The sequence below is a fragment of the Eretmochelys imbricata genome, chromosome 5, assembly GCF_965152235.1.
Source record: "Eretmochelys imbricata isolate rEreImb1 chromosome 5, rEreImb1.hap1, whole genome shotgun sequence".
Lineage (NCBI taxonomy): Eukaryota > Metazoa > Chordata > Testudines > Cheloniidae > Eretmochelys > Eretmochelys imbricata.
This window is the reverse complement of record NC_135576.1, coordinates 2719471-2740255: the sequence shown is the minus strand read 5'-3', so window position 1 is coordinate 2740255 and position 20785 is coordinate 2719471. Positions and strand designations below refer to the sequence as shown.

At 62.2% G+C, this 20785-nt stretch overlaps 1 protein-coding gene across 1 annotated transcript; it reads left to right on the top strand.

Annotated features, from left to right (window-relative positions):
- Nucleotides 1–1716: 1716 nt before the first annotated feature.
- PHF24 (PHD finger protein 24) lies at nt 1717–15519 on the top strand. The gene is made up of 7 exons (XM_077816982.1): nt 1717–2106; nt 6082–6267; nt 8673–8751; nt 9321–9523; nt 11411–11577; nt 12023–12124; nt 15423–15519. The coding sequence occupies exons 1-7, from the start codon at nt 1717–1719 to the stop codon at nt 15517–15519; spliced, it is 1224 nt and encodes a 407-aa protein (XP_077673108.1).
- Nucleotides 15520–20785: the final 5266 nt, after the last annotated feature.

Here is a 20785-nt window from a genome sequence, read left to right as displayed (position 1 = left end):
AGGGCTGGGGCTGAGCTGGGCTCACACTCCCTGACCGGGCCAGGGCTCTTTGAACTGTTCATCTGACAGACGACGCGCAAAGCACGATTTCCACGCCGGCTTAGGCACCATCTGCTCCCGGAGAGTCCATCCCGCTGCAGGGTTTGCATCTGCAAAGCTGGATCCACACACTGGCTGACGCCCCTTCCCCGCGGCGGGGCCAGGAGAACACCCTGGGCTCCGCTCTCCAGGGAAGGGAAGGCCAGGCAAGCAAAGGGGTGCAGGGACTAGCTCAAGGCCCTGGAGCTGGTGTCTGAGCTGGGCCTGGAGCTGCCACAGCCTGGCCCAGACCCCTCCTCCGCCACTCCGGGAGGGGAGGCAGCACGTGTTTGTGTTTGCAGGTGCGTATCTGTGTGCGGTGTGGGGCTGTCTCTGATTGTGTCTACACCAGAGTCTGGCGAGCGCCACGCAACGGGGGAGCAGCGTGAAGGGTTGGGGCTGCCCAGGCCCCGGGAAAGGGTCAGAGGAGAGCTGAGGGGATTCTCCATGGCTGATCTCTGTTTGTCCCATCCTCCCCTGAGCGCCTCTTTCAGGCCAGAGCCACAACCACACCCAGGGCAGGACCTGGGCACTTTCTACAAGAATCTGGGTATAATCCCGGGTCAGAGCCTAACACGGATCAGTCGATTCCCCACCACTCTCCCTTACCCCTCCCTGGAGCTTCAGCTGGACAAGGAATTCTTCTTCACCTCCTGTCCCACTCTGTGGTGCTGGGTTGCTGAGTGCTGTTAAACAGCTGCTGCGCCCTGCCCCAGAGGTGGCTGCATTTCCGACCTGGGCGCGTGAGTCTTGTGCAGCGTTGGTGTGCGCTGTTAAACAGCTGCTGCGCCCTGCCCCAGAGGTGGCTGCATTTCCGAGCTGGGCGCGTGAGTCTTGTGCAGCGTTGGTATGCGCTGTTAAACAGCTGCTGTGCCCTGCCCCAGAGGTGGCTGCATTTCCGAGCTGGGCGCGTGAGTCTTGTGCAGCGTTGGTGTGCGCTGTTAAACAGCTGCTGCGCCCTGCCCCAGAGGTGGCTGCATTTCCGACCTGAACGCGTGAGTCTTGTGCAGCGTTGGTATGCGCTGTTAAACAGCTGCTGTGCCCTGCCCCAGAGGTGGCTGCATTTCCGACCTGGGCGCGTGAGTCTTGTGCAGCGTTGGTGTGCGCTGTTAAACAGCTGCTGCGCCCTGCCCCAGAGGTGGCTGCATTTCCGAGCTGGGCGCGTGAGTCTTGTGCAGCGTTGGTGCGCGCTGTTAAACAGCTGCTGCGCCCTGCCCCAGAGGTGGCTGCATTTCCGAGCTGGGCGCGTGAGTCTTGTGCAACGTTGGCGTGCGCTGTTAAACAGCTGCTGCGCCCTGCCCCAGAGGTGGCTGCATTTCCGAGCTGGGCGCGTGAGTCTTGTGCAACGTTGGCGTGCGCTGTTAAACAGCTGCTGCGCCCTGCCCCAGAGGTGGCTGCATTTCCGAGCTGGACGCGTGAGTCTTGTGCAGCGTTGGTGCGCGCTGTTAAACAGCTGCTGCGCCCTGCCCCAGACGCAGTGGCCTTTCAGTGGTGAGTGAGTCCTGTAGAGGCAGCTGCCATGGCGCACCCCAGGAGAGGCTGGCTTTTGGTGAGGGGAAGGGCTGGGAGCTGTCAGCCGGTAGCCACGAGGCAGGCTGCCCCTGAACCCCCCACCCCCTCTTTCCTGCCAGCAGAGCCATGGGGGTGCTGATGTCCCGGCGCCAGACGGTGGAGCAGGTGCAGAAGGTCAGCCTGGCCGTCTCTGCTTTCAAGGACGGGCTGCGGGAGCGGCCCTCCACCAAGCGCAAGGCGGAGGCATGGGGCGGGCGCCGGGGGACACTGGAGCACGAGGTGCGGGAGGTGCAGGAGGAGGAGGAAGAGAGGCCGGAGGCCGCTGGCCCCTCGCAGACGCAGCGGGAGGAGAGCCATGCCAACCGGGCGGCCTGGGAACGGCTGCGGGACGGACGGGGCGTGGAGCCAGAGGAGTTCGACCGCGCCAACCGCTTCACACCGCCGGCCTTCGTCCGGCCCACGCGCGAGCTGCACGATGACGAGCCGCTGGAGATCAGCCTGGAGCAACGGGAGCAGGTGAGTGCTGGGGGGCACCGGGCATGGAGACGGGGGAGCCCAGGTGGACACTTCAGAGGAGCCGGCGTAACCTGCTGTCCCCGTCACTCCCCAGACTGGGGCAGGCACCAGCAGCCAGCGAGTGGGAAGGGGCAGGAGGCTCCCAGAGCTTGGGGCTGGCAGACGGACCCGCTGCTCCAGGGCAGGTCAAATCCCCTCGTCCTGGGTGCCAGGGCCCAGCGGGGGACCATGCCGAGGTGGGTGACGCCGCGGGTGCTGCTGAAAGCCCCCGGCTGCCCCTCGGTGTGGGGAGACCATCTGGGTGCTGCAGGCCCATGGCACAAGTCACTGCAGCAATCACAGCCACGGGCCATGGGGGGCTTGGCCCCCTCCTGCCTTAACCTTTGACCCTCGGCCACAGGCCTGCAGCCTGGGTCAGCTTGGCAGCACGTGGGGGGGGGCATGGGTCCCCGCTGTGCCCAGGCCTGTGGCCTGGGGGTGTTTGTGCTGCTCTGGATGCCACTGTCCGGTGGGTGCTGGAGAAGGGTCACGTGCACAGGGAGTTGGGGCTCTTGGCCCTAGAGAGGCCTTTATGGTCCCCAGGAAAGGAGCCCAGCCAGCCGTGCCAGCCTGCCCAAGCCGAGCGGAGAGCCAGGGCCCCTCAACCCCGACCCCCGCTCCCCTGGCCCTGGGCTCGGCGCCCCTCAACCCCGACCCCCCGCTCCGCCAGCCCTGGGCTCCTCCGCACCGGCTCTGCCGGCGCCCCTCAACCCCGACCCCCCGCTCCCCCGGCCCTGGGCTCGGCGCCCCTCCACCCCCGACCCCCCCGCTCCCCCGGCCCTGGGCTCCTCCGCACCGGCTCTGCTGGCGCCCCTCAACCCCGACCCCCTGCTCCCCCAGCCCTGGGCTCGGCGCCCCTCAACCCCGACCCCCCGCTCCCCCAGCCCTGGGCTCCTCCGCACCGGCTCTGCCGGCGCCCCTCAACCCCGACCCCCCGCTCCGCCAGCCCTGGGCTCCTCCGCACCGGCTCTGCCGGCGCCCCTCAACCCCGACCCCCCGCTCCCCCGGCCCTGGGCTCGGCGCCCCTCCACCCCGACCCCCCCGCTCCCCCGGCCCTGGGCTCCTCCACACCGGCTCTGCTGGCGCCCCTCAACCCCCGACCCCCTGCTCCCCCAGCCCTGGGCTCCTCCGCACTGGCTCTGCTGGCGCCCCTCAACCCCGACCCCCCGCTCCCCCGGCCCTGGGCTCTGCACTCAGTACGTCTAGCACCTGTCGGCCCTCGGCTGCAGCGCTCCCCCATGGGCCAGGGGCTGATCTGCTGATGCCCTCAAACGGCCCGTGCAGTGCTCCCCACAGCTCCAGGGCCCAGGCCCCTCAGTCCTGACCTGCAGCCCCCCACTAGGGGCTAGAGAGGCCACGGAGAGACCTGGTGACCCCGGGTGTGGGTTGGGGGGGTGGTTCCACAGCGCAGGCAACCTCAGCTTGGGGACAGGGAGAAGGAGCTCCCCATCTGTCCATCCTTCCTGTACACATCCCTCCCCCTACACACCCCTCCATCTATCCCTCCCTCCCTCCATCCCCATCCCTCCCTCCATTCCCCCCTCCATCCCCATCCATCCCTCCATCCCTCCCCATACACACCCCTCCCTCCCTCCTTCGCTCCATCCCCATCCCTCCCTCCCTCCATTCCCATCCATCCCTCCATCCATCCCCCATCCCTCCCCATACACACCCCTGCCTCCCTCCCTCCCTCCAGCCCCATCCCTCCCTCCCTCCATCCCCATCCATCCCCATCCACACCCCTCCCTCCATCCTTCCCTCCCTCCCTCCCTCCATCCCCATCCCTCCCTCCTTCCATTCCTCCCCATCCATCCCCATCCACACCCCTCCCTCCAACCCTCCCTCCCTCCATCCTTCCCCATCCCTCCCTCCCTCCATCCCCATCCATTCCCATACACACCCCTCCCTCCATCCCCATCCATCCCCATACACACCCCTCTCTCCATCCCTCCCTCCCTCCCTCCCTCCATCCCCATCCCTCCCCTTACACACCCCTCCCTCCATCCCCATCCATCCCCATCCACACCCCTCCCTCCATCCTTCCCTCCCTCCCTCCCTCCATCCCCATCCCTCCCTCCTTCCATTCCTCCCCATCCATCCCCATCCACACCCCTCCCTCCAACCCTCCCTCCCTCCATCCTTCCCCATCCCTCCCTCCCTCCATCCCCATCCATTCCCATACACACCCCTCCCTCCATCCCCATCCATCCCCATACACACCCCTCTCTCCATCCCTCCCTCCCTCCCTCCCTCCATCCCCATCCCTCCCCTTACACACCCCCTCCCTCCCTCCATCCCCATCCATCCCCATCCACACCCCTCCATCCCTCCCTCCCTCCATCCCCATACACACCCCTCCATCCATCCCTCCCTCCCTCTCTCCATCCATCCATCCCCATACACACCCCTCCATCCATCCCTCCCTCCATCCATCCATCCCCATCCCTCCCCTTACACACCCCTCCCTCCCTCCCCATCCATCCCCATACACACCCCTCCATCCATCCCTCCCTCCCTCCGTCCATCCCCATCCCTCCCCTTACACACCCCTCCATCCATCCATTCTCTTACACACCCCTCCCTCCCTCCCTCCCTCCATCCCCATCCATCCCCATCCACACCCCTCCATCCCTCCCTCCCTCCCTCCATCCCCATCCCTCCCCTTACACACCCCTCCCTCCATCCCCATCCATCCCCATACACACCCCTCTCTCCATCCCTCCCTCCCTCCCTCCATCCCCATCCCTCCCCTTACACACCCCTCCCTCCCTCCATCCCCATCCATCCCCATCCACACCCCTCCATCCCCATACACACCCCTCCATCCATCCCGCCCTCCCCTCTCTCCATCCATCCATCCCCATACACACCCCTCCATCCATCCCTCCCTCCATCCATCCATCCCCATCCCTCCCCTTACACACCCCTCCCTATCCATCCCCATACACACCCCCTCCATCCATCCCTCCCTCCCTCCGTCCATCCCCATCCCTCCCCTTACACACCCCTCCATCCATCCATTCTCTTACACACCCCTCCCTCCCTCCCTCCCTCCATCCCCATCCATCCCCATCCACACCCCTCCATCCCTCCCTCCCTCCCTCCATCCATCCCCGTCCCTCCCCTTACACACCCCTCCATCCATCCATCCATCCATCCATCCTCTTACACACCCCCTCCCTCCGTCCCTCCCTCCATCCCCATCCATCCCCATACACACCCCTCCATCCCTCCCTCCCCTTACACACACACACACATCCTCCATACCCATCCATCCCTCCCTCCACCCATCCCTCCCTCCCTCCATCCATCTCTCCCCATACGCACCCCTCCATACTCCTACACACCCATCCCTCCATCTCTCCCCATCCATACCCCTCCATCCGTCCCTCCCCATACACACCTCTCCATCCCTCCCCTTACACACCCCCTCTATCCCTCCATCCCTCCCCATCCCCCTACACATCCATCCCTCTACACACCCCTCCATCCCTCCCCTTACACACACCCTCTATCCCCCATCCCTGCCTATACACACCCGTCCGTCCCTCCATCCCTCCCCTTACACACCCCTCCATCCAACCATCTATCCATCCATCCATTGCCATACACACCTCTCTATCCACCCCTCTCTACCCCCCACAGCCCTCTGTCTTTCTCCCCCCCGACACACACCCCTCCTCCATCCATCCCCATATGTACCCATCAATGCATCTGTCCACTGCCCTCTCTCTCGTGTGGCCCCCATCCCCAAAGGAGCTGAGCCCCCTTCTCCCCGCACACAGCCCCCTCGCTAGTTACAGATCCTGGCCTCGGGGCCTTGCGCCCTGCGTTGCTGCCCCGGGCAGGCCGAGGGAATGGGGGAGCGGGGCGCCGAGGCGGTCCGTGTGACGGGTCCCCGCCTGCTCACCCCGCCCCCCCGCCTGCCACGCCCAGGTGAGCAGCGAGGAGATGTGCGAGATCTGCGAGGTGTGGACGGCGGAGAGCCTGTTCCCCTGCAGGGTGTGCACCCGGGTCTACCACGACGGCTGTCTGCGTCGCATGGGCTTCCTGCACAACAGCAGCGCCGTGGAGGTGACGGAGACGGCGCACACCGAGACGGGCTGGAGCTGTTACTACTGCGTGAGTGTGGCGGGGGGGGCGCTGCCCTAGGGCCAGCCCCGGGCCCCACGGCTCCCTGGGGAGCCGCACGAAGGGTGGGCAGGGAGCTCCGAGCTGGGGACGCCCACAGCAGGCTCTGCCCGGGCAGCAGCAGGCAAGTCCCCGACCCCTGCCCCATGGGGTGAGCTGCGCCCTGACCTGCCCCGAGGCCCAGGGCCGTGCCTGGGCCAGGGCCCCGCTGCCCCGTGGGGCACAGGGCAGGAGCCAGAGGCTGACGGAGGCACCTGGCTGGGCCCAGACCCGCACGGCAGAGGCTCCGCTTCCCATAACCGAAACCCTGCGTCCCCCCCAACCCCTTCACCCCCCCGCCGAGCCCAGACAGACGGTGTCACTCCCGACAGCCCTACAATAACACCCCTGCGCCCCCACCCCCCCCCAGCATTCCCCAGCAGCCCTACAATAACACCCCAGCGCCCCCACACCCCAGCATTCCCCAGCAGCCCTACAATAACACCCCAGCGCCCCCACCCCCCCACCATTCCCCAGCAGCCCTACAATAACACCCCAGCGCCCCCACCCCCAGCATTCCCCAGCAGCCCTACAATAACACCCCAGCGCCCCCACCCCCAGCATTCCCCAGCAGCCCTACAATAACACCCCAGCGCCCCCACCCCCAGCATTCCCCAGCAGCCCTACAATAACACCCCAGCGCCCCCACCCCCAGCATTCCCCAGCAGCCCTACAATAACACCCCAGCGCCCCCACCCCCCAGCATTTCCCAGCAGCCCTACAATAACACCCCAGCGCCCCCACCCCCAGCATTCCCCAGCAGCCCTACAATAACACCCCAGCGCCCCCACCCCCCAGCATTTCCCAGCAGCCCTACAATAACACCCCAGCGCCCCCACCCCCCCAGCATTCCCCAGCAGCCCTACAATAACACCCCAGCGCCCCCACCCCCCCAGCATTCCCCAGCAGCCCTACAATAACACACCAGCGCCCCCACCCCCCCACTATTCCCCAGCAGCCCTACAATAACACACCAGCGCCCCACCCCCCAGCATTCCCCAGCAGCCCTACAATAACACCCCAGGGCCCCCACCCCCCCAGCATTCCCCAGCAGCCCTACAATAACACCCCAGCGCCCCCACCCCCCAGCATTCCCCAGCAGCCCTACAATAACACCCCAGCGCCCCCACCCCCCCCACTATTCCCCAGCAGCCCTACAATAACACACCAGCGCCCCACCCCCCAGCATTCCCCAGCAGCCCTACAATAACACCCCAGGGCCCCCACCCCCCCCAGCATTCCCCAGCAGCCCTACAATAACACCCCAGCGCCCCCACCCCCAGCATTCCCCAGCAGCTCTACAATAACACCCCAGGGCCCCCACCCCCCCAGCATTCCCCAGCAGCCCTACAATAACACCCCAGCGCCCCCACCCCCAGCATTCCCCAGCAGCCCTACAATAACACCCCAGCGCCCCCACCCCCCAGCATTCCCCAGCAGCCCTACAATAACACCCCAGGGCCCCCACCCCCCCAGCATTCCCCAGCAGCCCTACAATAACACCCCAGCGCCCCCACCCCCCCACCATTCCCCAGCAGCCCTACAATAACACCCCAGCGCCCCCACCCCCAGCATTCCCCAGCAGCCCTACAATAACCCCCCAGCGCCCCCACCCCCCAGCATTCCCCAGCAGCCCTACAATAACCCCCCAGCGCCCCCACCCCCAGCATTCCCCAGCAGCCCTACAATAACCCCCCAGCGCCCCCACCCCCAGCATTCCCCAGCAGCCCTACAATAACCCCCCAGCGCCCCCACCCCCAGCATTCCCCAGCAGCCCTACAATAACCCCCCAGCGCCCCCACCCCCAGCATTCCCCAGCAGCCCTACAATAACACCCCAGCGCCCCCACCCCCAGCATTCCCCAGCAGCCCTACAATAACCCCCCAGCATGCCGCAGCCCCGCGCTCGCGCCTGTAACCTGACAACAGACCTCGCCATGTTCAGAACAAAATGCAAAACCTGCTTTGTCACTTCGGCTTTCCCCTGCCAAATCCTTCTCGACCCCGCTGCGCGACACCGCACTGCACGCACACCCCTCCACACGCACACGTGTGTGCACAGCACCCCGCCCCCGTCCACACGCACAGAGCACAGCTTCCCTTCCGTAACATGCGGCCTGCAAGCGAACTGAGCTAGTTCCACTGCACACCGGGAAGGGAGAAAGAGACAGACGGGTGGCTCTCCGTATTTCCATGGCTACACGCTTGGGAGGCGCCAGATGCTGCTGGGATGGGGCTGGCAAAGTCCCTGGCGGGATTACAGATCCCGCCAGGCAGCTGGGATGGAGCTCCGGGGCTGTTCTCCAGGTGCTAACGAACCCCTGGGTGTTTCTCTCTGAACGTCTCTCCCTGCGGCAGGATAACCTCAACCTGCTGCTGACGGAAGAGGAGATGTACAGCCTGATGGAGACCTTCCAGCAATGCAAGATCATCCCCGGTGAGTGCTGCCCTTCGCCCCGCCTCAGGCTGCAATGTACTGGCCCCTGGGTGTGTATATTGCTCCCCCTAGGGGCTACAGAAGATAAAAGCTCTACTACGGCTGACAGCTGGTGGAGTTTCTCCTTTAACTCAAGCAGAGAGACCAGGGTTTGCAGGCCCAGAGTTAGGCCCATTCTGTACACGTGTGGGATACCTAGAGCCTCACACAGGCACCCCGAACTCCAGCAGCGCACCCCCAGTTCTGAAAGCCCTGGGTCAGCAGGTGAGCAAGATTTTAGGCCCAGATTTGCTCCTTGTTTATTCACCTGCCAAGACCTACACTCAGGTTCCATGTTTCCCTGGCCAAATCGAGGACATCAGAGGTGCCCAATGCAGAGTGTGCCTGTGATGTCATGGGGGTGGGGTGGCAAGGGACCCCGGGAGGCCTGGCTGCAGGTCCCGGCTGGGGAGTGGACCAGCGTGATTGTGACGGCAGCGCCGGCTCCTTTGGCTGGGCGGGGACCCGCGGGTCAGCGCTCTCCCCTGGGCACAGCACAGGGCTGACGGGCGCCGGGCTTGGCCTTGCAGAGACCTGCCTGATGCAGGACAGGTTCCTGCACTACAAGCACCTGGTCCACAAGCGCCACTTGGACAGGCCGATGAGCGAGGAGCAGGAGGAGCGAGCCGCCCTGCAGTTCTCCGCGCTGGACCCCGACAAGAAGGGCCACGTCGAGTGGCCGGATTTCCTCTCCCACGAGTCCATCGTGCTGCTGCAGAAACTCCGGCCACAGGTACTGAGACAGCCCCCCCCCCCCCCACGAGCGCACGGAGCCGGGCCCCCTGGGCAATGCCACAGGGCGGGCGCTGGGCACCCCGTGGAGGCCAAGGGGGATCCTTGAGCATCCTAGAGACTGCCCCAGTGCCTCTCCCCATCCCAATGAGCTGCCCATTCCTTGAGATCTCTCTTTCTGCCCGACTTCTGTTTGTGTGTCCGGCCCTCCCCATATCGTCTATCATCTATCTATTCCCATACACCCCCTGTATCTATCTAATCTATCTATCTATCCATCCCCACACATCCCCTCTATCTATCTATCTATCCCCACACATCCCCTCTATCTATCTATCTATCTATCTATCTCCATCCACCCCCTCTATCTATCTAGCTATCTACCTTAGTTATTTTAGAGCACCAATCTCCAGGGTTCATACCCAACACACCAAAGCAGACTGTGAGGAGTCACAAAGGGATCTCACAAAACTGGGTGACTGGGTAACAAAATGGCAGATGAAATTCAAAGTAAATGCAAAGTAATGCACATTGGAAAGCATAATCCCAACTATACATATAAAATGATGGGTCTAAATTAGCTGTTACCACTCAAGAAAGATCTTGGAGTCACTGCGGATACTTCTCTGAAAATATCCACTCGATGTGCAGCGGCCATCAAAAAAGGGAACAGAATGTTGGGAATCATTGGGAAAGGGACAGAGAATAAGACAGAAAATATCATGTTGCCTCTCTATAAATCCATGGTACACCCACACCTTGAATACTGCATGTGGATCTGGTCGCCCCATCTCAAAAAAGATCTATTGGAATTGGAAAAGGTTCAGAAAAGGGCAACAAAAATTATTAGGGGTCTGGCATGGCTTCCATATGAGGAGAGATTAATCAGACTGGGACTATACAGTTTGGAAAAGAGACGACTATGGGGGGGATGTGATAGAGATCTATAAAATCATGACTGGTGTGGAGAAAATAAATAAGGAAGTGTTATTTACTCCTTCTCATAACGCAAGAACTAGGGGTCACCCAATGAAATGAATAGGCAGCTGGTTTAAAACAAACAAAAGGAAGTATTTCTTCGCACAACGTACAGTCAACCTGTGGAACTCATTGCCAGGGGATGTTGTGAAGGCCAAAAGTATAACTGGGCTCATAAAAGAACTAGATAAGTGCATGGTGAACAGGTCTATCAATGGCTATTAGCCAAGATGGTCAGGGATGCAACCCCATGCTCTGGGTGTCTGTAAACGTCGGGACTGCCAGAAGCTGGGAATAGATGACAGGGGATGAATCACTCAAAATTGTCTTGTTCTGTTCATTCCCTCTGAGGCCAGCACTGGCCACTGTCAGCAGACAGGATACTGGGCTAGCTGGACCATTGGTCTGACCCAGTGTGGCTGTTCATATTTTCGAGTGGCTGGTCCACAAAAGAGGATAAGAGCCTACTAATGCAGGCACCCAAGGAACTTCTCCTTTTGCTCCAGCCCTAGAGGCTCATACCTTCCCATGCTGAGAGAGAATCCCAGATTTGAACCCCTCTCTCCGCCCGAGAGGGGTAGATTATATGGAGGCCCCATCACTAGATCAGCCTCCCCCTTTGTACGTCAGGCTGAGACAGTGGCCGTCCCAGCTGAGGTGTGGTCTCCTCTCCCCACACCAATCATCAGGATGGGGCTGAATTCCCACCGCCCCGGCCTGGGATAGCTGGAGAGGGACCTGCCCAGGACATCCCTCAGTGTTGCCTGGGGCTGGCATGGCTATGATGAACCCAACCCCTTGGCTTGTGTCCCTGTGCCTGAGGGGAGCTTTGCCCCCCTGCAGCCTCTCCAGCCATGCCCAGGAGCTCCAGCCAGCCCCCCTGTCCTCCTCCATTCTCTCCCTCCTGCAGAATTCCCTGCTACGGCTACTGACAGCCAAGGAGCGGGAGCGGGCGCGAGCCACCTTCCTGCCCCTCAACCAGGATGGCCAGGGGCTGATCAGTGAGGGCGAGTGCCGGAAAGCCCAGCACACGTGGTTTCGGAAGCACCAGAAGGAGGCCCCGTCCTGCAATGTCAGGTAACGGGGCCGGGCTGGCCAGGGGGAGAACCCTTCCCCACACATGCTACGGACGAACGCCAGAGCCGGGGGAGCACCAGGAGGCCCAAACTCCTGGGGTTAGTTAGCGGGGCGATTCTACCCGGAACCCCTGCCCTGTGTCTTCCCAGCGTCAGCCAGACCCCCCGGCCCTCCCCCCGCATCCCCCCAAGCAACAGCTTCCACTTCCCTCTGCGTCCCCCCATCTCCCTCCCAGCTGCCTGAGATTGGCATGGGGAGCCCCCCCATCTCCCCTCACACCCCTGACGCCACGTGCCCAGCGTGTGGGGCACAGCTGCAGCGCAGCCGGCCCTGGCGACGCACGTTCGTCATAAGGCTACCCCAGGGCGCTGGTGGCATCCCAGCCCGGCTCCTGTGGCCCAGGGGCACGTCTGCAAAGACGGGAAATGCCCTTTCTCCTCCGCAGCATCAGCCACGTGGGGCCCATGTCGGAGAGCAGCCCTGCCAGCAGTGGCAGCAGCCAGAGCCAGGAGAAGACCCTGCTGGGCACAGAGCAGGAGGAATCCAGGTGAGTGGGGCGGGGCGTGGGGGGAAGGTGGGTCCTGCCGCAGGAGTCTCCAGGCCCATGGCCACAGCCTCCGTTCAGCTCTGCTGGGCACAGGCTAGCCGGGCTCCCCCACATCCCAGTGCAGCTTGTCCGGAGGGCCCCGCCCCACTGCTGGGGGGTGGGGTGTTAAAGGGGTATCATAGCAGGGTGGGGCTGGAAGGGTCCTGCAGAGCTCATCTAGGCCAGCCCCCTGCCAAGTAAACCTGGACCCCCCTTGGTGGGGGTTTGTCCTGCCTGGCCTTAAAAACCTCCAGAGATGGGGATCCTACCACCTCCCTTGGGAGCCTGCTCCAGAGCTTAACAACCTGAGCGTTAGAAAACTTTTCCTAAGAGCCAACCAGCCGCTCCCTTGCTGCAGATTACGTCCTGTCACCATTGATCTCTGTCCCCTTTAGAACAGCCCTTGACACAGCCGAGGGCTGTTATCCGGTGGGTCGCCCATAGCCTGCTTTTCTCAGGACTAAACAATACGAGCCTGTTTCACAACTACCTCACCCCGTTGCCTGGCGTTCACCTGGCACCCACTCTAACGCCCCCAGCCTTTGCTGCAGTCCGACCACCCAGCGAGTCCCCTTGTACACTGGAGTTTTCCTTCCTAAGCATAGTGCTGGCGAGAAACCGGTGTGCCAGCATGGGCTGCTGGAGGTGCGATCTGCCGGGTCAGACTGAGCTGGTACCTCCTTGTGGTCAGTAGTAATTGCAGCTCGTTTCCCCAGTAGACCAGTGTCCTTGCCCCCATTTTGCACATGGGGAAAGTCTAGTGACTTGCCCAAAGTCACCCAGTAGGCGAGGAGCAGAGCCAGGACTAGAACTCCGGTCTCCAGAGTCCCACCCTAGTGCTCTATACACAGGCCCACACAGAGCCTCCGGTGCCTTTTTGCAAGAGTGGTGACATTTTCCAGGAAAACCTGTCTTCAGCAGCTTTCCTGGAATCCACAGAAAGGAGCAGCTTAATCAAGATGGCCTTCTTCGACAGTGGTTTGAGCATTGGCCTGCTAAACCCAGGGTTGTGAGTTCAATCCTTGAGGGGGCCATTTAGGGATCTGGGGCAAAAATTGGGGATTGGTCCTGCTTTGAGCAGGGGGTTGGACTAGATGACCTCCTGAGGTCCCTTCCAACCCTGATATTCTATGATTCTATGACAGCTAGAGCAGAGCTGCACCCGTCAGCCCGGAGCGTCATGCTGATGGTCTCCCATCACAGCCAGCAGCAAACAGATGTATTGCTACCCCCCAGAGGTGGCTGCATTTCTGTAGTGGGGGGTGGTGGTGAGGGGAGTGATCCCTTTATATTCAGTCTGGAAAGCAGCTGGAGCGCCTCCAGGGTAATGAAAAGCACTATAGATATATGAGGCAGACAGTGTAATTATCTCTCCCACCCCCACCCCCCCAGTCCATGCGTCTGGAGAAAATGTTCTGTCTCCTATTAAAATCACTAGGTGGTTGAGGAAATTCACCCAGATGGGAAATCACCTCGGTAAGCTGGAGCTCCATGTATTTCATGGCGTTCAGTCCACGCAGAAAGGGCCAGCTTCATCGCTGAAGTTAACGGCGTCCCATCAGTGCAAAGCTGCAGGGACAGAGGGCTGAGCGCGGCTCTCTGTCTGCCAGACGCCTCGGCTTCTCCGCCCCGGGAAGGATCGTGTGATGGCGTCCCTTTCCCAGGCGGGCGGGAGCACTCTGGTTAAAGCACCCAGGCGTGGGTGTGTTTGGGAGCCCGGCTCGTTAGCAGAATCCTCCCGGGGGACAGATATCTGCTGGCAAGTGAATACATTTTGAAATGGAATAGTCCGCAAATCCTCTCTTCCTTTTCATTCTCCTGCCCAGGAAAGAGGGAGCCGGGGCTACTGGTTAGAGCAGGGGACTGAGCGTCAGGATTCCTGGTTACTAGTCCTCTGTCACCGACGCACTGTGTGACCCAAGGCCCTTCCCCTCCCTGTGCCTCAGTTTCCCACCTGTACAAATGGTGCTGCCCTGTCTCCTGGGGGTGTGGGACGGCTCATTCACGTTTGTGAGGTGCTAAGTATTGTTAACTTAAGATCAGGATCCTCCATTTCCACGGTCACAGCACAGGCACAGACCCCTAAAGCCGCTCCGCGGCTGCTGCCGGACAAACCCCGGACTTCGGGGTCGGGCCCTGAAAGGTCGGAGCATGACGCAGCAGGTGGGCGGGCAGAAGACGCTGGACCTGCGCCAAGCGCTGCAGAAACCAGCTGCTGGGCTGGAAAACGTGCTACTCTGTGCCCCTGCCACCTGTCGGCCCCCCTCATTGCCGGCTCCGCCGCCCTGGCGGCTCCGCAGGCCGGGAATCACGGGGAGGCCCCAGAGCGCTACCCTCCGAGCTCCTGTGTGCAGCTGCTTAGGGCGGGAGTGCCCCAGCCCCCGGGGCCAGGAGCCTGCCAGCTGCACCGCGACTCACTCGGAGACAAACACTGAGAAGCACTGAAGGCCCTGCAGGCACGAGGCTGGCGTTCCCGTAACACTCAGACATGTGCTAAGGGAAGGGTGTTTTACTGGGCAGGCAGGGAAGGGGAAGGTTGCCGATACCCTAGGTACCGAGTTTGAACAGGTACGGTGCAAGGTGAGCAATAGCGGTTCTTGGTTGGGTCTGGGGGGCAGCCCACTCGAGGGTCATGGGTGGCTCTTCCATGCCTGGGCTGCCCTCTCCAGTCCGGGCTCTCGTCCAGCAAATAGGCGCGTGCAGGCTCCCAGGCCAGGATCACTTAGCAGTGTATCTAATCAGGATCCCTCTGCCCTGGCTCCCTGCCAGCTGCCACACAGACCTGCACCCAACTGTGATGTCCGGCCGTCACAGCCTTCCATCTGGGACTCTCCATCCAATTCCTGGGGGGTCCTCTCTGCAGCTCCTGGCTTGCCAGGCGGCTGCTGCTTCCCCTAGGTGCCCAGTCAGATCCCGGTTCAGGGTCTTTCATAGGGTTTCTGTGCCCCCTTACCTGGCCAGAAGGAAGGGGATGTGCAATGGGGCGGGGCTGATGGGAAATGTAGACCCCTGCTTAGCAGGTCCATCATGCCAGGCTCTGGTGAGGGGACCCTGTCTCCCCAGTGGTCCCTACAAAGGCAGAGCCCCTCATGCCCCGATGGAGCGCGGCATGCTGTGCTCTGTAGGGCCCATGGGCTTGCTGCTCCGTGGCCAGGCTGGGCTGGCCAGGAGCTGCCGCGTAGCACAGATGGGCTGGGCTGGGGACAGAGCCCTTGCCCATGTGGCCCCCACACTAAGCCCCCTCCGCTCTCCCCAGCAGGCTTGTCGACTGGCCGACCTTCCTGAAAGAGAGCGTCATCTACATCCTCGCCGCCCGCCCCAACAGCGCCGCCATCCACCTGAAGCCGCTGGCATAGCCGCTGCCCGGGACAGGGGCTGGGCGAGGGCTCCCAACCTGGACGATGCATGAGCGGGCGGGAGGCCGGATGCACGGAGCCCAGTCCTAGCCATTGTGTTCTGTATTCGCCGAGCTTGCAGCCGAAGGAGCTGACAGTCTGCTTCACCCGCCAGAGGGGCGCTCCAGCCTGCTGCCCCATCTCCCATGGGCCTCAGGTAGCCGCACCCGGCTCCCCTCCCTCACCACGGCCCAGCAGACTTCAGATGGGTGGAGCGAGGCCCCAAACCCCACACCACGCCCAGCCACACCCCCAGCTCAGTAGAGTTCTGGTTTCTGATTGGCTGAGAGGGAGCTGCCCCCCCCCACACCCCCACGAAATTTGGCAGACTTCTGATTAGTGGAGAGAGGACTGAACACAAACAGTCCAGCAGCATTCTGGCTTCTGACTGGCAGAGAAAGCCCATGCAAGCCCCCACTTACGCGGCTGGACGGTTCCCAGAGTCGAGGTAGCCCTGTGCCGTCGCGGCAGGTTGGCGGACCCCGATGGCTGTGGACTAACGAGGCCCCTGCTGGCCCGGCAATGGCACGGGCGTGCCCGGTGGAGAGCAGAGGGAGGCGTGTTGGCTGAGCCGGGGCAGCAAGGCCTGCGGGGCTGCCCTGCCGCTGGCAAGCTGGGCCGGGCACCGTCCCAGCCTCTCCCCTGCTCTCTGGGACCCGCCCCCAGACACACATGCCATCCGCTTTCACCAAAGGCTCTCAGGGCTGGTCCCCAGCGGCCAGGGCAGTGTTACCCTCTCCGCTCTGCACGGTGGCTCTTGACACCCATATTCCAGCCTCCCTCTGTGAGCAGATCTCCGGCTGGGAGAGCAGCCTGCCGGGGAGCTGGGCATGGAGCAAGAGCTGAACGCCATGAGACCCCAGCTAGGACATGGCATACCGGGCCTGGGTCACCCCTCACCACCACCACCAGATCAGCAGTGTGACCGCCGCCACGGAGCTGCTCCTGGTTCACACCCGTCTCCTGGAGAAGAGTCAGACCCTGGTCTCTGTCTGAGCGACAGTCCTGCCCTGGCCGAGAGGGCTGGGTGGGGGACAGGGTGGATTCGGGGCAGAGCGGCTCCGTGTCCCCAGGAGCGGGCATGTGGGGAACTGCTTTCCTCAGGCTGGCAAATACCCGGCCCACCGCTGCGGCTGCATAAACGAGCCACAGAGAACTCCCTTTGAGCCGCTCCACCTCCCGGGTCAGGCGCCAGGCGCTGCTCTGCCAGCCAGGAGGCCCATCAGGACAATCCTGAGAGCTGGGCGGTGTGTCGGCTGCTTGTCACGGGGCCGGCTTCCCCTCTCGCTCCCATCAGTGTCAGCTCCAGTGAAGTGAGTCGGGTTCACTGCGGTGGGGGGGAGGAGGATCAGGCCCCCTGTGTTTATGGAACGAGGACGTGGCCGGAGTTGTCGAAGCGTTGCCGCGAACGTAACCTGGGCCTCGCCCCGGGATGTCTTTCTAGAAGACGCTTGCTAGCTCACTCACCAGTACTGGGCTGGATGCAGGCGTCATGGGGCGGGGTTAGGCAGGAGGGCAGGCTGGAGGGTCACAGTGGTCCCTTCTGGCCTTGCCATGCGTGAAGAAGGGAGACGAGTTTCTTGTATTTCTTAGTCCTCTCAAAGTTGTCAGACGCCAGCTACCTGCCTTGACTACGCAGCATCGCACGTCTGCGAATTCCGAGCCCTCCGCCAGACTTTATGGAATCCGTAGCCACCCGTGACTTCACAGCCATAAGCCAGGATAGAAGTCATGCCCTCCTGCTCCAAAAGCACCAGCCAGTGCCCGGAGTCAAAGAAGAATCTTCTTTTACTGTTAGCCGTACAGGAGCTATGACACACAGCTGAGCAGTTCCAGTTCCACCTACCGGGGGCAATGGTGACACGTGCACTAGCTTTGCACATCTTTCACAGGCACAGTGCTAGCAGCCCCCATTGGCACTCGGGACCCGATAGCTGTTCATAACAGGGCCTCCTGTTCCCTACAAAGAGAAGCCAGTATTGCACCATGATGCAAGATCAGCAAACTCGTCTGAGACGCTATCAGGAGGGACCAGATTTCCACCCACCCAGCTTACCCACCACAGAACACGGCCGCAGGGACCAGCTACCTTCCCCTTGAACGCAAAGGCGCAGCCTGCCCAGAATGCAGTGCCTTGACCCAACCCAAGCAGAGGGCGCTTGGTTGGAGACAGAGCATTGCATGCTGGCATCTGTAAACTCCGCACCTACGTATTCATTAGGAAGGTGGCCATGGACTCCGCCAGCTACTTGACCCACAGATCCCCCACCCCCGAAGCCTATAAAAGGGCCTGGATCAGCTTATGGCAGTGCATCAGGGGAGCTAGGAACCAGCCTGCATTCACGATGTCTAGAGCCGGTACAGAAGCTTCCAGAGTAACAGCCGTGTTAGTCTGTATTCGCAAAAAGAAAAGGAGTACTTGTGGCACCTTAGAGACTAACCAATTTATTTGAGCAGAAGCTGAGAGCCTGAGAGAGGAGATCCATGGTGAGCAACAAGAGATCACTGGATCCCTTAGCCTCCGGCAAGGGCAGAGATCAGAATCAGCAGGCTTGGGCCTCTCCAGGAGCAGTTCTGGGCAGAACTGAGGTTTGCTCTTGTGCTGTTTCTTTGGGCAGGGAAAGCAGAAGGCGTGAGGCTCCCACAGCAAGAGCTCTCCTGTGTAGACAGAGGCTCCGTGAGCTGCGCCGAGAACAGCAGAGAGGGCCTCCCCCCTCGGCGGGCTCTGCCTCTCATTAATAAGCACTTGGCCATCCCCAGAGCCAGCTGCATATGAGCTGAGCGGCTGCAGCAAATGCTGGCTCAGCTAAGGGGAGAGGGAAATCGGTCACAGTTCAACCTAGCGGAGATAAAATGGCTACATCAGGCATGGCCTGCTTCCTGGCCAGGCCCAGCCACCGCCGGAAATAAAGTCCTTCCTGACAGCTCTGCCTGGAGCACCACAGGACTCAGGAGGGAATTTCCACCCATGGGGCATTGTCACGTGTCGGGGGGTCACTTCGGAAGCACCCGATTGCCGCCCTTGCCACAGGCAGGATCCAAGACTTGCCGGAGGCAGGATCCAACTGTCTGACCCAGTGTGGCAAATGCTTTCGCTTTCGCTTTGCTAGATCGTCCAGTGGGCCTGGCTTGGGAAGGCTGAAAGGAGAGGACACAGCGCCAGAGATTGCTGGAGGAATCAATCCCATTGTGACGGGAGGGCCTAGGTGCAACCCCACCCCAGCGACAATGAGTCCATGGTCACTGTCTGGCCAGTGGGGTCGCTCTGTCTCCTGGGAAGCAGCTCATGGATGACCGCTCACTCCAGATCTTGCAGCTCTCCGTTCTTGGGGGTTCACTGGCCAATTAGCCTTGTTTCAAGTATATTCGGAGCACAACAGCTGTTGGCTTCTCAGGGACCTGCCCAGACCATCGTCCTGTTTTTAGAAGGAAGCCTGCCCTGCTGTCTGCAACGCCCTCTCCTGCTCCATCCCCGTCCATACACTATAGACTATAACCTTCCTCGTTACAGGCTTGCCCGAGTCACCGTCTCAGCAGCCCTGCCCCGCGTCCACTGGGACGGTGAATGTAACCTGGGGCCACACAGGGTGTGCGTGGGGTGGGCCCGGCGTGGGGAGAGGCTGAAGGATTGCTGCTGCTGAACGTAAAAAATTCAAGTGCACAGCAGTGACCCAAACAGGAGCGCAACCATGCTGTCTATCTAGGGGATTCCTCTGGCGCCTCTCGTCCTGGTGCGTGGGCACAGACGGCATGGAGCAACACGCCCAGACTTTGTCACCACACGACTGTTGGCACCTTGCAAACAGCTGGCGAGCTGCACCAACCATGCCTAACCCGGAGCAGATTGTGCCCACCCGTACGGCCCCAGAGGAGGTGCAGGTGAGGAGATGACAGTCCCCAGCCCGCAGTGCCCCCCAGATCAAGGTGGAGCACAAGATCCTGGGACCCACAGTCTCCACGCACCACAGCCCTGCGTCAGAAAGGAGTGGAGCCGCGGGCTGCATTGCAATGCACCCTCGGTCACGTTTGGCCCGTGGGCGTCCCAGGCACGGACCGCGATGCTGAGCCAAGGCCGCTCCCCTATCGGTCCTGCTTGTGAAAGCCGTCCCTCCGTGGGGCAGCCCATTTAACGGTGGCAGAGGGTTAGGGCCATGGAACTGCCCCAACAGACACCACCCGGGACACGGCCTGGCGAGAAGCCACGAGAGGCAGCTGCACGTCCGAGCCGACCCTGCTCTCACACACGCGTCAGCCCCCAGCGGTGCCTTTCCTCCCCGGGGCAGTCGGGAGCAGCGCTCGCAGTGGGTCTGAGGCTCTCAGGCAGCCCTCGCAGCCGGTGTGCCAGGGACGAGCTACACGTCCGAGCCGGCCCTGCTCTCACACATGCGTCAGCCCCCAGCGGTGCCTTTCCTCCCCGGGGCAGTCGGGAGCAGCGCTCGCAGTGGGTCCGAGGCTCTCAGGCAGCTCTCGCAGCCGGTGTGCCAGGGACGAGCGCTCCTCGTACTCGCACTCCAGGGCTGGCACATCGCCGAGTGCACTTCAGGATTGAAATGAGGGCAGCAGGAGGGCGCACTTACCAGGCAGGGATAATATACGGGGGGTTCCCTCCAAGAGGCCCACTGCTGAGTTAATGGGCCAGAGGAGACATGGGCAAAGGAAAGCTCAGGGACCCGGGGGCAGGTAGCTTCCTGGATCTTTCTGCTTGAGCCCAGGAGATAACCAAATGGGGAGCTACGCGCCCCAACATGCCTTGCAGCCTGCGCACGGCTGGGAAGTGTCGTCTCTGGGGGCCTGTGGTGGTGAGCCCCACGGGCTGGCTGGGGACACAGGTCTCGCTTGGCTCGCTGGGTAACAAGTGCATGGGTTACACCCAGCCAGCCAGGCCGCGTGGAGGCCAGTGTCAGGGGGGGCAGAGCCAGTCAGTTACCCAAATTCCCACACCCCATGTGGCAGCTGGGGGGCACTGGACAGGTAAAGGGGCCCGTTCCCCTGCGCCTTGTGTGGAGCCCGACCCTTCTCCCTGGGCTGCATTTTACCCCCGCTTTGCGCAGGTACCAATGGCTGCAGCGGGAGCGGGGAGCATGGGGGAGTCAGCCCCCCAGGTTTGCTGAGACAGCCCCATGGCCTGCTGTCAGTGGGACCGGGGCAACGGCTGGTCATTGGGAGGTGCCGCGAGGCTTGAGAAGGGCTGTGCAGCGAGATGTGTTCATTAAACAGCTGTGTCCAA

Bases quoted from the DNA above. Each gene is read 5' to 3' on its own strand.
- PHF24 (XM_077816982.1), top strand. From the start codon at position 1,717: ATGGGGGTGCTGATGTCCCGGCGCCAGACGGTGGAGCAGGTGCAGAAG. The intron at 6,268-8,672 runs GTGAGTGTGGCG...TCCCTGCGGCAG, and splicing joins GCTGGAGCTGTTACTACTGC to GATAACCTCAACCTGCTGCT. The intron at 12,125-15,422 runs GTGAGTGGGGCG...TCTCCCCAGCAG, and splicing joins ACAGAGCAGGAGGAATCCAG to GCTTGTCGACTGGCCGACCT.